We start from the raw sequence: 16,343 nt of genomic DNA, 5'->3' as shown, positions 1-16,343 counted from the left end.
AGCTTCAACACGAATTTTCAAACCATCGGCTGGCATCAAGCAGCCCGATAAGCCCAAAAAGTGTGATCCGTGTGGGAGATCAGAGTGTGAGATAAGTCGTCTGGTACATTTCCATCCAGATGATATTGTGACAACTAATGAGGAGACTGGCCATACAACCAGAATTTATCATTTACCTTGTGGGAGATGTAGATCACAGGGGACCTTGTGCTATATCATGACAGACAGGCTGAATCGACGGGTGAACCTCAAGGAACGTAAGGGCAAAGCCCAGCAAGGTATATAGAAGTCATTTTTCAAGGATTATCTGGATGATCTTCTCTTACTATACTTTTTCACCAATCCCTGGGCTCCCAGATACATTCTTTATGTACATACTGTAGGTAAATGTCAGCATGAACATCTCTATGTACTCCAGAGCCACATGAGTGTTGGGTGCATATGAAACCTTGTAACACAACACGCCTGGATGTCTTTGTTGCTATTTGAGAGCCACACCTTCCACCCATGCATCATTCAGCCATGAATTCTGGCTATAGAACCTGATAGTGTCAGGATATGAGTGTAGCGGCCTGCTTAATCCGATTTTGCTGATGACTTTCTCTATTGTACATTTCTCACTGGTCTTGCTTTGTTAGTATGACTCTGGAGTTCCACAGGGTTAAGGATGTATTACAGGTCATGGACAAGCAGCAAGCATCTCTTCATTAGTTGGGCCTGCATTCCAGAGACAAAAGTCTGAGTCTCAACACCTGATCATCAATGTTGCATGGACAGAGACCTGGCTTGAAGATCTTTCTTCTCATATCCCTCACGTTGGCCAAGCTCCCTATTCTCGCCAGAACATGCCCATCAGATCGTCCACCGAAGGGGACGATGACGGATATTTTGCGGGTATGATGGTCCTGGTATCCGTAGGGAGACAAGATCTGATGTCTCGGACAATGAAACGGTAGAAAGGAGGGGTCAAATTTGAATCTCCTCTGGCACTTTCAGGTAGAAAACCCTGAGAATCATCAGTCCTCTTCTCCTCTCAATCATATTCTTTCATCTTCCATCTTTCATATCTGTCAGCTCATAAGGAAACAAGTAGCATCTAATTGACAACGAGTTCTCCTGATCAGGTAAAGTTTTTCATTCTTCACGTTACTCGTGTTGTGTAAGCCGTAGGTACGTAGTACTCATGCCGGAAGGGGCAAATTGGCAAGGATTTCATGACGATGAACAGAATCCACCAGCGTCTGGACCACCAGGTCAGGTCTATCAAGGCGATCCTCCTCAGAATCCCGAATTGCTAAGTAGTCAATGGCAAAGTGGACCTCAGCAAGGTGATCCATCACACATTTCTCATCAGCCAAATGCCCCTTCTCCGTATTCGTTCATATTCGACCCCAGTTCCGGAGGTATGGCTCATTATAACAATCACTTCATGAATGCACCTAATGGTAGTGTCAATGATGACCGTGCACATATCTCTGATTTACAATATCATAGGTCTCACTATCACCCGGGGGGGCCTATATTCCTTCAACCTCCTCAATCAGCTTCAGCTTCAGCATCAGCATCATACCACCCCATGACTTTTGAGTCTGCCGCCTCCGTACGCGGAATGAGACAAACAGACACCCATCATTCTGCTGATAACACTCCTTTATCCTCATCTTTTGCTCCTCCGGGATTCAACCCTTTGTTCCAAGGTTTTGGGTCTGAACAACAGCAGCCTGGGGACATGTGGGCACAGTGGACCCGAGGTAGACCAATTACTCCCTCCACAGGTCCCCAAAGGACATTGTCTCATTCAATCTCAGCCAGACCATCTAAATTCTCAGGTACCCGAAATACAGCTGATGGGCAACACAGGCCAAGCCAAAGCGCAGGTGGACCACTGATTGCTGCAGGTGGGGGGGATGACTTGCAACCACCAAGATTGTCAAACTCATCCAACGACTCCACGACTGCAGTTCGTTCGGCATCCCCTGAGAAAGTCAGAAGGTTCCGTCCCCTCAAAGCAATGAGATGTCAAAGATGCAGCCACACCGACAAAAAGTGTGTCAGGGAGTCGGACTCGTTTGTCGAAAGTGAACGTGACAAGGACGGAAATGCGACCGTAACCTACGTCACTCCGTGTCAAGCCTGCCGTGATCGAGAAGCGAGTTCGGGCACACCGGTGAGCTGTTGTTTCCTCGTTGATGTATATAATGCTCGTTTAAAAAAATCAAAGAGCGGCGGGACCGGGACAAGAAGTAGACAGAAAAAGGTGTGACAGTGGTCACTGCATGTGAATACACACCATTTTTACATGTATGCACTTTGTTCTTAACCTGTACAGTAATATCCCTCATGGTTGTCTCAAACAAGTATGTATACAGTGACCATCATCAAAGCTTTGCTTTCCCTGCCGAGACCAACGTGACGGCCGCATGGCTCAACGCGGGTGCGTCTCGTTCTTTGACCTTAGTCACTGTGTGTCAGCAACTATCCGCAATTCATTGATCACTCTACGGTAATAAACATATAGTGCTGAAAGAGTCGGCTGCCTAGTCCATTTCAGGTGGACAGAGTTGGGCCAAGATGTCACCGATATTCACACCAGCTGACCGGAGGCGTATGTGATATTGGGGTGACGCCAAGAAGGAATGGTGTTGAATACAAACGGAAGAGCAGGACGGGCCGAGAGACATACCAAAAATAACTTTGTCTCCCTCTTTCCACATCTCCGTAATCAAAGTCTCGCCGGGTATGACAGTCCCCGCGAATCGGACCTTGATATCTTCATAGGGGCCAAAGGTTTTGAGAACGTGTTTACCGGCTATACCCATTGTGCAGAGACCATGCAAGACTGGGATTAGCTCATGAAACACAACCACAATGAGAAGATATGTTCAAACACAAAACTCTCAACCTCTGGATGTACTAGTATCCGTTGGAGTCGAATACTGAGAAAGTGGGGGTAGAAGCGAGAAAGACAGGACAAGGATGACTCACTGGGCTTGGGAAACCCTCCCATGCTAGCGAACGCGGGGTCGATATGAAGTGGGTTATAATCCCCAGAAAGACGGTACAAAGCAGCTTGTTGAGGGTTTGTCTTCTCCTCCATCACCGCATCGGGTTTGCGTTTTGGTGGAGTGTTCGAAGCACTGGCTGGTCCACGGTCTGATAGATCAGTTGACCTCTACGGCACAAGGGATTTGAGGGCATATACTCGTATGACCTGCGGAAAGTCCACCAAAATGACGAGTTCACGGACAGGCAATGCCAGTCAGGTAGTGAGAATCGGTCAGGAGGGGACAACATCGGTAACGACGACAGACTGAGGGATAGGATGACCTCGGTTAGGTGACACAACATAGCACCAATTGGAGAATGGGTTGGGCCAAAGGATCGATGAGGAAGTGGCAAAAGTGAGCGATAAGGATGGAAAGTATTGAGTATTGAACCAGAGCTTCAAAGAGATGTTGAGAGATGAGAGACTTTGGAGAAAGACGGGAGATCGCCATGTGAGTCAATAACTCACCACGTCCTTCCTTCTTTCCCCCAAACCCACCCGAACCACGCAAAACCACCGTACTCTGATTCTCACACACCTTCTCTCCCGTAGCTTTATCCACCGTGTCTACTTTAACAGTCACGGAAGCAGCTTTACCCTTATCGAGCACCTCCATCAGCTGCACTTTATTTATTAGGGTCCCGGAGGTCGGAAGCGGGGATAAGAGACGGAGGTATTGCTCGCCGTGGAGTAATTTGGCAGGATTGAAATTAGGGATGAAGTCCATAGGCATGGAAGAGGATGTGCCGAATTGAGGGATGACTCCGAATGTTGGGAGAGGCTGGAATGAGCGTTTGACCCAGGTACTTGTCTACAGGACGCTCCACGTAGATAGATACTCTATAGCACGAAGGTCGGAAAATCTGCCATAGCCTGGGGGTCACGTACCGGGATCGAAGTTGTAGAGTCTAGATTTCGTGGGATAGAAGATGTGCGGTGATAAAGATTTAGAGCTGTGAGGGAGGCAACGACGCAACCACTCACAGCAAACCCATCAGAATTCTCATAAGTCCACTGGAGTTCCTCCGCAGTAGCGCCCACCCCCAGATTGTACAAAATCACATCCCTTTCTGTGAATGTGAATTCTTCAGGCTCATTTTGCTGCTTCTTCGCAGCCTTGATCTCTGGAGTATCTTCGTTATCTTCGTAATCGTCCTCAGAACCACCATTAGAGGTATTTGAGAAATTATCCATGATCTGTTCCACGGCTTCAGCTGCGGAGGTAGGATGAGTAGCTCGATCATCTACTCTATCAGCGGAGCTCCGGCTTGGGCGGCACAAGTGAAGAACGAGAATAATGTCTGACCAGATCCCGTTCAATGGGGTAAAGGTGGAGAGTAAGAAAGATCACAAGGGGAAAGACTCACCAAAAGTAGTGATCTCATTCCATCTGGCCATGATAGACTCGGGCTTGATCTCACGGTCGTTGGGGAACGTGACACTGTGCGTTAGCAGCCCTTCACTCGAGACACAATCCTAGCCGACTTGAACTCTCACAGGCGGCCAAAGAGGGGACATGAACAGGATACGCAATTTGGTACGTGAAGCGATAAGTGGTAGATTGTGCGCACCCATACGTCCTCTGCCACCTCAATTGAGCAGCAAATCCCCCAAACACTTCGTACAGGGTTCCGGAGAAGTCGCAGGCGTCAGAGGCGAGGTATCCTACCACGGGAGCGATGAATTCTGGCTTCATAGCATCTACCAAATCCCTAATCATCAGTACGGTTCTTTCGAGCATCTTTTGGAGGCATGAACCGCGAGTCCAGACGACCTCGACCGCATTTGGATCGAAGATAGTAATAAGAGTCGTGCCGAAGAGACGCAAATGGTGTTAATGGAGCAAAATGAGGGTGACCAGAGACAAGCGAGTCGAAAGTATGTGTGGTACACATGTATCGGAAAGTGGGAAGAAGTGAGCTGTTGACAGAGGCAGATGACAGGTGTATTCGAAATGAAGTAAAAATGGGTGATAGGGAAAGAGTGGAATAAGTCATATGGAAGGGGCTCAAAAAGTAAATGGTTCAAGAACAAAGAAAGAGGTGTAGGAATGCGCGAGACAAGAGAGTCGCAGGGAAACTTACTTGGGCCACACAGTCGCAGTCATAGCCGTCCCAGCTCTGGGTGCTATGCAATTCACCATGATGCCCGCTCTACTACCTTCTATGGCAAGTGTACGTGTGAGGCCTATGATGGCCGCTTTAGCTGTGGAATAGTTGGCTTGGCCGGGAGTACCATCTGAAGCAAGATTCAGCTAATGATTACAGAAGCGAAGTGAGAAGAAGGGCTCACAAAGTCCGTTGGGAGAAGCAGTGGTGATAATTCGTCCATACTTTTGTTTTTGGAATATTGGCCAGACGGCTTTGGCGCACTGAGTGTTAGCTTGGAATGTTCATTCTATACGTTGAAGTAAACATAGACGATGATTGGGAAGACTGTCATTGAAATAGTTCCTTGAGTTGCCGACCAGAAGGTCATGAGTGGTCTCCTTGCGGGTCAAGAAATGCGCAAGCGATTTGACTAAACCTTCAAACATGATGGACAAAAGCATTCAGCTTGTGCAAAGTGCAATGTTATTAGGAGAGAGGGGGAGGGGAAAGTATAATAACCAACCTTGTACGTCCCCCTAAGATGCACAGCAATGACCTGATCCCACATCTTCTCATCCATACCCATGAAAGATTTATCCCTGAGGATCCCAGCATTGGCCACCAAGATATGAATCGTGCCGAACGCCTCCACGCCTGCTTTCACAATCGTTTCTCCGTCTTCTGCAGAACATACGGCAGCGACGGCCTTACCACCGACTGATGTGATCAGCGCCTTTCCCTTCCTCAGCAAGCAAAGAAAGATTATCCCGTGGGACCTCCCGCAAGGAGAGTGTCTGATGAGGACGTTCCCTCCGTCAATACATTGGCGTATATCGCAGGATCTGGAGGATTCACTACTGAGTGGATGGAAGAAGAAGAAAGTGGGAATAAGAGAGTGGAAAGACGAGAGTGAAAATGAAAGAGTGGGAAGAAGAGAGGGAGAGAAGAAATTGGGAAGAAGAGTTTGGGAAGAAGAGAGGGGAAAGAAGCGAGTGGAAAGAATGAACATACCACTTTCAACCTCTTTGACAACTTTCTCGGCCCCTTCTTTACTCACATCGTTAATGACCACATTCCCACCCAATTTCCCAAACATTATAGCATATGCTCTCCCCAATCCCGCGCCGGCTCCGGTGATGATGGCCGTTTTCCCTTTGAAATCAATTGCGGAAGAACCTTGTTCGTTGGTGGGTTTAGACTGTGATTGTTGCAACCATCCCTTTATGTCAGTGGGATAAACTCTCAAGTTGGGTAGCTCACAATCATATCCCCATCTTCGGAGTTGACAGGATGTTCGGGATTAGTAAAATCTTGGACTTCGTTCCATTTCGCAGCAACGGCTGAGGGAGTGAAACTATCGTCTGTTCGCCAGATGTATCCTACCATGTCAGTGGAATAGATCTTGAGCAGATTAGACTTACCCTTGGACCGTTCCCATCGGACTTCAGAGTAGAACCCGGCACCTAATTCGAAGATCCTTCCGTTGACCTCCGGACCCTTCTCATCAGCAACGCTTTCGAGAAGAGGAGGAAGAGGTACATTCTTAGCGGTCAGGACTCCGACAAGAGGGGCGATATGTTCCGGCTTTAGACCCTTGAGCATTTCAGGAGGCATGATGGTTTCGGTCATTGCGGAGGCAGCCATTGGAACGATAACGTTTGTGCGTATGTTGTACTTTTCGCCCTCCCTTGCGAGAGTTCGTGTGAAACCGACTAATCCCACTGGATATCAGCGGTGATAGTGCCAATAAAAGAAGTGAACTACACACTCTTTGCTGCGGAGTAATTGGCTTGACCCATGTTACCATACAGTCCGGCAGCCGAAGCGGTGTTGATGACTCGACCAAACTGTCTGTCAGCCTGCATCATGACTAAATTGACAGCATCGGTGCCCAGAGTGAAGGCCTTCGGGTCAGGGCATGGGAGCCAAGGAACAACGAGAGAAGCGGAAGCAGGATAATACGTACCTTTTGTTGACGGAAGAGTGGCCAACAAGCTTTGGTACAGGAATACGCTCCTTTGAGATGAACCAAAGTTACGAGATCCCAATCTTGGTCAGACATGTTCTTGAAAGCTCTATCGCCTTGGCCATCAGCGAGGGCCATTTCAGCGTCGCACGACGTCCTCCAGTCGCACTTCAATCGAAGCAGGAATCGGGAGGAGAGGAGACTAGAAAAATGGAAACCGAGCAGAGTAGCTCCGGAGATGCTGTAAGGGACAGGTGTTGACATAGGGGTTATTCTCGGGTGATCATTGGTACTCACGAAGAATACCAGCATTGTTGACCAGAACATGGACCGTACCAAAAGCTTTGACAGCTTGGTCGATGATATCTTGTCCCTTCTCCACGGAGCCCGGTGCGGCTACTGCCTTTCCTCCGGCTGAAAGTCAACATCGTCCGTCGCTCTCTCTGGGAAATCTCAAGTGAGAAAGTCGACGACGGTAAGACAGTTGTAAGACGTAGAGAGTCTTCGGGACAGGTCTGCTGAGAGACACAGTGCATCGTGGTAGCCAGGTTGGTGTGGTAGAACAATCATAATATGGACTTTACGTAGGGAGCATGAGCAGAAGTGGACAAGCTCAGTAGGGAGAGTGAACAAGATAAAGAGTTCTAACTGAAAAAATATGAGAAGTAGAGATAGACTCACCTTTGACAAGTTCATCCACTACAGCCTGAGATGCATCTTTCGAAACATCATTAACGACCACCCAAGCGCCTTTGGAAGAGAAGAACCTGGCGTAGCTGAATATCAGCTTTACTGCCCATCGTCACTATCGCCCATGATGCTACTGCAAATCATTGATCAAAACATTTTGCATACGTCCTTGGAGATGTACGTTTACCTGGATCAATATCGATAAGACGATACGGTGAGATTGCTCCTGAGAATATCTGATCAATCGGTGGAAAGAGAAGGACTGAAATATGAGATGATCAATAAGATCAGAATACCTTCAAACATCTTGAATGAACACCAAGAGATAGCTTGGATCTCTCACCATCGAACAGAAGCGGAGATGATCATCGCAAACTGGGATGGAGGAGAAACTGTAAAGCTCACACTCTTCCGATCCCACTCCCAGCTCCGGTGATAACAACGACAAGATCTTTCAAATCTACATTTGACATCTTGTTCCTGAACCCCTCAACAGTGGTCTATCACACGACAAGTGATCTGTTGAGTTTTACAACCTACAGATAAAGTGGTTGAAGTTTGATAAGCTTGTGAGGTATGACAAGCGATGTTCGCAAGATCACCTACTCACTTAGGGGTATCTTGACGATGAACGTTCCGTGAATAACCGTTGAAAGATGGGAATCTAGTGAAAGTTGTGGGATGAGTGAAGAGGAGTTGTGTGAGATCAAAGTGTGGATGGATATGAAAAGGTACAAGGAGTAGTATCTCTGGCGTGAAGAAGCGTTATGAGAGACTATACGAGTTTACGTATACTTGTAGAGTATGTCGATAAAGAGGGAAGTATGGAAGAGAGATGAGTAGATGTGTAGAGTAGAACAGAGATGGGACAAGGGGGGAATGGACCGGTTATGGAGTTTACTTGTTTACCGGTACTTACTCGTGATTGTGCTGATTTAGTGATGAATTACTAAGTTCCTTCTAAAGCCACTAATCACCCACTGCTAAAACTAAGTAAAGAGAGCAATTGTCCACCACCACAGCAGCCGCACAAATCAGTCATCTACCAGATAGGCTTCCGAGCAATCAACCAAACACCTTCCATACCATTATCAAGTTGCAAGTCGCTGTCGAACAAAAACTACGTTAGGCTTGCGAGTGATCAGCCGAACACCTACGAAGTCGCAAGTCGCACCGATTGATGCCAGGTGCTACTACCTGACGATGCTATAAAGACAACTAAACGTCCCAAACTCATACATGCCATGAAAACATTTTAATTACTGTTCTTCTGGCTCAGAGCCCGGAAATATAATGATACGAATTCAACCAAACGTGTATGCTAAAGAGAAACGAATGAAAGCTATATTTATTTTTCTTCCCCTCTTACATCCTCTTCCCACTTATCCCACTTCTAAAAGATCAATCAGCTACAAAATACGATCCGAGACGGAATTTGGACACTTCTCTCGATAGATGACCAATCATCCGATAAACCCGTTCGATGATCGACGTCGTTCCGTGTTTCGTTATATACCTGATTGAGCGGGAAGGTGATCTGCGCATCTTCACCTCGATTTGGTTGTAAACATCGTATCCTCTTCTCGCGAACAAGAAAGCGGTAGGGCCAAGTGATTGTTACCTTTTCGCGAGGGGAGTGGTGGTCACATGACGAGCGAGACAGGTGAGAACTGAACAGACAATGATATAACAGAGGGTATTGCGGATCTCATATCGGGGACGTCGGATGATTGATAGCTTGACGAAATCCGAAGTCTGCTTGGGAGATAAGGACCAAAAGTGTAAGTCGAAAATCGAAAAGGGGTAATCGATGCAGGGTAGGATGTGGAGAAGTCTAGTGAGAAACGACATGAAGAGGAATGGTGGATGGATACGAAGAGACTTGTCGGGGGAAGAAAAGACATTAAAGGTAATGACCACGGGGGTTCTGAAGGCTTGGGTGGGTAGTTGGGTGAGGAGTATCAATACGAGAATAAAACACGGCAGAGTGGTAAAGACAACTGATCACCTCCCCATCCTCCCATACCCCGTCGGAATCCCTAAACCACAATCCCTATGTTGCATCAACATATTTCCCAACCTAGACACTTCGTCATGTAACCCTGCGATAGTCTGTTGCAGTCGTTCGTTATCCACAGTTAGGGCTTCGCATTTGATTTGAAGTTCGTGAAGCCACGCTTTCTTCCTTTGACGACATTTGAGGGCGGCTGGAGGTCAGCGAGACTCGTCCTAGTATTTTTGGACGTCACGTGCTCCTGACCCCGATAGTGAAGTCTTAAGTCAAGTGTGAACCACTTAAGTCAAGTTGACATCGAATGGTGAAATGACAGCGTAGGACGGGAGAAACTGGTTCATGTAGTCCAGCGACAGTCCTGCTCACTTGGTGATACTCGCCATGAAAATGATGAAGGGATGTCAGATGTAAAAGTGATTATGTATGAGAGGGAAAAACACCCACCCTGTCTGTTCCTCTCCAAAAAGTTTTTCCTCTTCTCTTCTTCCGTCTCCGGACGTCCATCTGGTTTTCTCTCATCATCCTCACTGAAACTAAACGTCGGACTTGTACTTTCTTCTTTGTTCAGAGGTTCCGACATTTTCTTTCCTCTCTTTGCACCTTTCTGCCCTCCAACACCCGTATCGCTCTTCCTTTTCGTTCCCGTCATCTTAGTTGTAGAACCCACAGAGGTTCTTCTATCCCCCCTACCTTCTTCTTCTCTCTTGGACAACTCCTGGTGCGCTTGGGACAACAAAAAGAGTCCGTTGGCAGCTTGCGAAGCGGCGTTTGCAGACTGCTGTGCGTAATCCACTGGCGGGTGTGGGTGTGCATGAGGATGAATAGGAGCGACTGGAGGTCCAGGAGGACCCATCACGGCCGGAGGATAGAAGGGAGGGGCATTGGAACGATTCATATCGTTAAACACACCTGTAAGAGCTGATAAAGTGTTTGGGGTGATGGTCTCCTGCGACATATTGGGGTTTGCGTTGATATGTGCCAATCCGTGAGGATGACCTGATGGCTGCATATGTGGAGGAATGGCAGAAGGTGGTTGATCATGCGAATGTGACTGCGAATCCGACGTGGTGCTTGATTCTTGTCCTCCTGCGTGACCCTCGATGGGAGTACCGTTCGTAACCATGTTGAGGAATGCCGCGGTATTGGGACTTGGCATTGGAAGAGAAGATGCGAAATTACCAGCCATGAGGGAGGTATAACCAGGAGTAAAACCACTACCTGTACCAGGGGTAAACCCGGTTCTGAAAGGAGTATCGAATGGTTCTGGATTCCCACCATTGCCCTCGCGTAAATTAGAAGAATGATGAGGAGGTACGTCGTTCCCGCTGGACGGCTGAGGACCGGCGAGCATGGCAGGACTCAAAGGACCGGTTCGAAGTGACTGATTTGCCAACCAGGGGAATTGCAGAGGATCTGCAGCTGCTGGAGAGGTAAGAGAAGCTAAAGGTGGAAGAGCGTTATGCTTGAGGCTTGTAGCTTCACCTCCTCTGGGAGGAGTACCGTCACGTGCGTCTTTATTCGGTGGGTTGGAAAAAGACTGTTCAAAAGGATTCGGTTCCAGATCAAACCGAGAGGATTTTTGCCCCACGACTGGTCGGATAGGAGGTCGTTGAGGACCGTCAGGATTTCCCTCGGGAGATTGCGCCGCTGCTCCCAGTGACAATTTTCGTTGGGCGGGTGATTGGCCTGATTTCATGGGTCGTTCGTGTGTTCGTGGACGTAATTCAGGAGAAGCAGATGGATTCAGTGGCGAAGGTCGGGAGGTGGGTCGTTCGTGTGTTCGTGGACGTAATTCAGGAGAAGCAGATGGATTCAGTGGCGAAGGTCGGGAGGTGAATCGTCGAGGAAGTGGAAGTTTTGGTAATGCCGCACCGGGAGTTTTAGGAGAACGAGGTAATGCGTCATATGAGGGACGTGGTGTAAGGAAGACACTTGTCAGCATTGTGTCGGCGGGGTTGATCAGATAAAAAAAGACAAATGATCAGATGAGACGCAAAGATGAAGAATGATGACCCCTGAAGTGACGTAGCGGGGAGAGGGGGGGAAGAAGAGGTTTGAGGGGGCTCAAGACTTGTAGGAAGTGAGCGGCGTTGGTGGAGGTGTGAGGGTGATGAGACGTCCTTTTTACCATATCTGAAGACAGATACCATGGTATGAAAGGAGGGAGGAAGAGGAGCGTCTGGAGCTGAGCAGTGAAGTGGAGGTAGAAGGCGTTTAGAAGCTTTGAGGAGGGAGGCGATGGAGGAGTATGTGGTTGAAGAGGGTGAGAAAGTTGAGATAAGTCTGAGAATGTGGGAATAACTCACCATTCTCTTTGTGCTTTCGAGTCGAGACGAGAGGTTCGTCCTTGATTACAGGAGGGACGTCTCGACGAGGGTTGCTGGTTACACTTGCACCGCTGTTGGGACGCGTTGTGGGACCTGAAGTGTTAGCTACTAGCTACCGTTCTGACTGTAGAGAGAGAGCTTGGACGATAGTGGTTCTATGATCTATGATGTATAATCTATAAACAGAGAGGCGGAGGGAGGGGGAGGAGAGGGGTTAGGGAGAGAAAGAATGAAAGAGAGAAAGTGAAAAGTTAAATGACGTACCGGTAGGACCTGGGATAGGAGGAGGATGAGCGACAGCGGCCATGACGATGACAGTTGAGATAGGGTGACGGCTGGGTCAAACGAGGATGATATAATATTCTCGGTGGCAATTATAATCTAACAAGGTCGATCGTGTTCGTAAAGAACTATGTACAAAAGTGGTCTGTTCTGTGAGATGAAGGGTGACATTGTGGAGAATGAGATAGAAGGGGATATCGATGGAAAGGTAAACATGACAGATGAGGTAGTAAGAGTGGAGTAGTGGCGAGTGAATGAAAAGAATGTCGTTAGTTGATGAATTCAAATGTCATAACGATAGTACATATCCAAGTATGGAAATACGAATAACCATAATGGAATGCATATTTAGATGGCCATTAGATAGATGGATGGTGGACAAGTTGATAAGGTGGATGAGGGATGTCAATCTTACAAGGTTTTTAATGGAAGACCCAACGGCCAACGGAAGGGTTTCGCTCCTTTTCACCGGTGTAATCCTGCAAACTCTGTCTGAGACGGATCCCCCCAAGGGCCAAGGGAGAGGTATCGATTGTCAATGTGGCGGTGACGACGATGGCTTGACAGCTGGTCTGGTTTATCGATGACGATTTCGTTTCGATCTCTCAAAAGGAAAGGTGGATGTTAGAAAGTGTCAATGACGTCTACGATACGTCATTTGTCATCTTTTCACCCCCTTTGAATGACGGAGCGTCAAATCTTTATTCCCGTGAATTACCGATGTGGCGATTTAGTCGAACCCAACAACCCAACAACCAATGTGGCAATGTGGCAGTTTCACAGTTTGGCAGTGCCACTTTCACTCTTCCCTTTCATACCTTCTCTTACATTCCATGTATGACACACCCCCTTTCATTCCTATGACATATACGGAACGACCAGGTGTTCTAACACGCATCAGATGTTTCATATCCTTTCGAATCTGACCTTCCTTTACCATGTGAGAGGGTAAGAGGTTTTGAACATGGGTGACAATTGATATCATTCCTCTGCTTGTTACTCATAACTCTTTAGACTTGTTTCTTACTTTCAAAATAAAGCATCAAGGAATAGCAGGACTATCCTCAAGCTTATAGGTACCTTTAGAATTAGGTAGCAGGACTACCATTCGTACGCTCTTTACTCATTCAATGGATGTTCCTTCCAAGGAGATCATCCAATCTTCTATTTCTACGACGATCCCCCTGGCGGTGATCTGGACTTGTTCTCCTCTCCTTACTCTTTGACCTCTTTCTTACTCTTTCTTCCCACTTTAATCCTGCATCTCATCATTCACCTTACTCTCTTTCTCTGCCAAAGACCATCCTCTACCCTTCTTCCCCATCCAGAAGACTTCTCGACGCCGGAGTACTTACTCGTTTTCCTCTGACGGAAACCATCACCAACTCATCTTCCCTCCAGACATCTATTCGTTCTTCTCTCTTCTCCTCAGCCAGATACCGGTAAGACAACGTATCGAAAGGAACTTCCGGTCTGGTATCACTTACAACATGTTTCTTCTAAATCTCTTACTACCACTACTCCTCCTATTCTATACTCCCGTTCAGGCACGTCAAATAACTGTCAAAAATTCATGTGGTACAACCCTCTGGCCAGCATTATTCACAGGAGGTTCAGTCATTCCATCTCAGACTACCGGATGGGAACTTTCTCCTGGTAATTCTACACAATTCCAAGTTGATGACGGATGGACTTCGGGTAGAGTATGGGCGAGAACGGGATGTGTGCAAGGTCCTCAAGGGTTAACTTGTTTGACAGGTGGATGTGGGGTAGGAACAGGAGGGAATTTGACTTGGTAAGTTTTCGTTCCTCTCTTCACAAGGGTTATATCGGGTGTACTTTTTGTCAAGGACGTTTGAGAGGAAGAGGGAGTAATAACCTGGCCGATTGTTCCGTTCTCTGGAAGTAACTTGACTACCATCATTGTCCGCCTATCAATCGTCAATCATCACCCATCTCTCTTGACATGACTTTTTCTCCTCCTCATCCGTCTGGTCCACCATCTTTTCCACTGCCTCCTGAGTATTTATCAGGTAGAGGCACTTTCACTACGACTGGCAGAGAAGAATCGGAATGGTAGATATGGCATGGACTGATTGTTAACAGTTCTGCAACCGGTGCACCTCCCGCAACGCTCGGTAAGTTCGCTTCACTCCATGACTTCTAAGTCCTACGTACCTAACATCTTTCATCCTTTCTCCAATACTTTCTCCACTCCAAGCGCTCCCCACCCTTCCCTACTCTCCTCCACCTGTATGTCAGAAAGACCGTGAAACCCCAGCACGAATCCCTGCCACCTTTCGGGACAATGCACTTGGCCGTAGAGAACCTCATCCCAAACTGACCTCCTTTCCATTTCCTTCCACAATAACCACTCCCATGTACTTAGACTACCTCCACCTACGTTCCTCCCTCCCATTCAACATAGATGACGGTCCATACGATACTCGTTTTTAACAGATGTACAGCAAAAGAGACAGTATCTGATATTATAGCCGAATTCACTCTCTCCCCATCAGGTGTAGACAACTACGATATCTCCTTAGTAGACGGATTCAACGTCCCACTTAACATATACCCTTCGGTCACTTCTTGTCCAGCACCACAATGTCAAATCAACATCAACGCTTTATGTCCTTCCATATTGAGATCAGGATTAGATTCGAACGGTTTGAATTTAGGTTGTATGAGTGCTTGTGATGTTGGTTTAGGTGGTGAATTATATGGGAATAGAGCATGTTGTTCAGGTGAGTTTCATTCCTCCCAAAACCTTTCATCCGACACCGTCAGAAATATCATCAAAATTTCTCACTACCTAGTCCTTAGTTGATAAATTTTCTTTCTTTTCTGTCATTCCACATATGTCCAGATATCTCTTGTCTCCTGAACTTCGGTATTGCTCTTGCAATCCTCTTTCTAATTCCGCTTTCCCGTCGGACTGCTTTTTCCATCAGAGGAACTCCCCTGGTATGGGTGGTTTGATTTGCCAAAAGATTCTTATACATTCTCTATAAATGTTGGTGTGGCAACAAATAGAGGCCAAGCAGGGAATCTTGATTCATAGATCTGTCTATCATGGGAAGTACCAGTCGCGTGGGATGGTAAGATTTCTGACATTGACTGATGTCAGGTGGATACAACGATCCTACTTTATGCGCTATCTGTGGAGTAGATTATTATCACGTTTTCAAGGATAATTGTCCTATGGCTTATGGTGTGAGCTATCATTTCACTTCTCAAAGTGATCATGTCGCTAATGAGATAGTACGCCTACGAGTGAGTCTTCCGAGCCTCTGATATCACTACTAGCTCTCACTCTTCCATTCGGACCAACTCTCCTGTAACTCCCGACCCACTTGTCCTCTTACTTTGTGTGAGAGCCCTCCTGTACCTTCCCACCCATTCGACCCCTTACTTTGTGTGACAAGCCTCTTGTACCTCCCCTTTCAAGTGTCCCCTTTGTGAAAGATAGACGAGGATTAGGTGTGGAGAAATGATGAGAGAGGCTATGTTATACCAGAAGCCCTAGGATGTTGTTGGGGAGGAAATATCTGTCCTCAATGGAGATAGAATCATAACATCTTATGAGAATGAAGATGAGTGAGAAGAACATTAGTGAAGCTGACCAAAAGTGAAAAAACAGGTACAGCATTATGGACATGTCCATCTTCATCTACACTATCCGATTACACAGTAGAATTCTGTCCGAATCAATCCGATTACGTAGGTTCCTCAGAACCATCTGATAAATATTCTTCAGATACAGCAACATGTTCAAGTTCAGTAACTTCTGGTCCTACTTTTTCTCTACCACCTGTACCTACACCAGTAACTATAAGAGGACAATATGTCGCTACTCCTACTAAAGGTGTTGGAAGTTTGGTACCTTCACAATCTTTCGGTTCACATTCTTATGATTTTGGTCAGG

General features: G+C 47.0%; 4 protein-coding genes across 4 annotated transcripts; 2 read left to right on the top strand and 2 right to left on the bottom strand.

The window, feature by feature from the left end:
• Positions 1 to 1,183: 1,183 nt before the first annotated feature.
• Positions 1,184 to 2,263, top strand: TREMEDRAFT_65681 (uncharacterized protein; the record flags this gene model as incomplete). The annotated part of the gene is made up of 1 exon (XM_007007765.1): positions 1,184 to 2,263. One exon carries the CDS (start codon positions 1,184 to 1,186, stop codon positions 2,261 to 2,263), a length of 1,080 nt encoding a protein of 359 aa, XP_007007827.1.
• TREMEDRAFT_45825 (uncharacterized protein) lies at positions 2,246 to 8,626 on the bottom strand. Its single transcript, XM_007007681.1, has 19 exons — positions 8,198 to 8,626; positions 7,784 to 7,878; positions 7,400 to 7,516; positions 7,103 to 7,218; positions 6,905 to 6,983; positions 6,676 to 6,857; positions 6,558 to 6,633; positions 6,475 to 6,515; positions 6,148 to 6,355; positions 5,660 to 5,853; positions 5,339 to 5,417; positions 5,131 to 5,284; positions 4,618 to 4,758; positions 4,414 to 4,487; positions 4,031 to 4,293; positions 3,515 to 3,827; positions 2,986 to 3,153; positions 2,684 to 2,839; positions 2,246 to 2,461 (listed from the first exon to the last, which is right to left on the bottom strand). Exons 1-19 carry the CDS (start codon positions 8,263 to 8,265, stop codon positions 2,379 to 2,381), a joined length of 2,607 nt encoding a protein of 868 aa, XP_007007743.1. The 5' UTR covers positions 8,266 to 8,626; the 3' UTR covers positions 2,246 to 2,378.
• A 1,170-nt stretch (positions 8,627 to 9,796) lies between these two features.
• TREMEDRAFT_65679 (uncharacterized protein) lies at positions 9,797 to 12,440 on the bottom strand (the record flags this gene model as incomplete). Its single annotated transcript, XM_007007764.1, has 4 exons — positions 9,797 to 9,999; positions 10,251 to 11,737; positions 12,109 to 12,226; positions 12,398 to 12,440. 4 exons carry the CDS (start codon positions 12,438 to 12,440, stop codon positions 9,797 to 9,799), a joined length of 1,851 nt encoding a protein of 616 aa, XP_007007826.1.
• A 1,465-nt stretch (positions 12,441 to 13,905) lies between these two features.
• TREMEDRAFT_35226 (uncharacterized protein) lies at positions 13,906 to 16,123 on the top strand (the record flags this gene model as incomplete). The annotated part of the gene is made up of 5 exons (XM_007007648.1): positions 13,906 to 14,184; positions 14,496 to 14,553; positions 14,911 to 15,162; positions 15,546 to 15,631; positions 16,037 to 16,123. Coding segments are annotated over 5 exons (762 nt in total), but the record flags the coding sequence as incomplete, so codon positions are not given.
• Between the last annotated feature and the right edge of the window lie 220 nt (positions 16,124 to 16,343).

This window comes from Tremella mesenterica, assembly GCF_000271645.1.
Source record: "Tremella mesenterica DSM 1558 unplaced genomic scaffold TREMEscaffold_15, whole genome shotgun sequence".
NCBI classification, from domain to species: Eukaryota; Fungi; Basidiomycota; class Tremellomycetes; order Tremellales; family Tremellaceae; genus Tremella; species Tremella mesenterica.
This window is presented reverse-complemented; position numbering and strand designations above follow the sequence as displayed.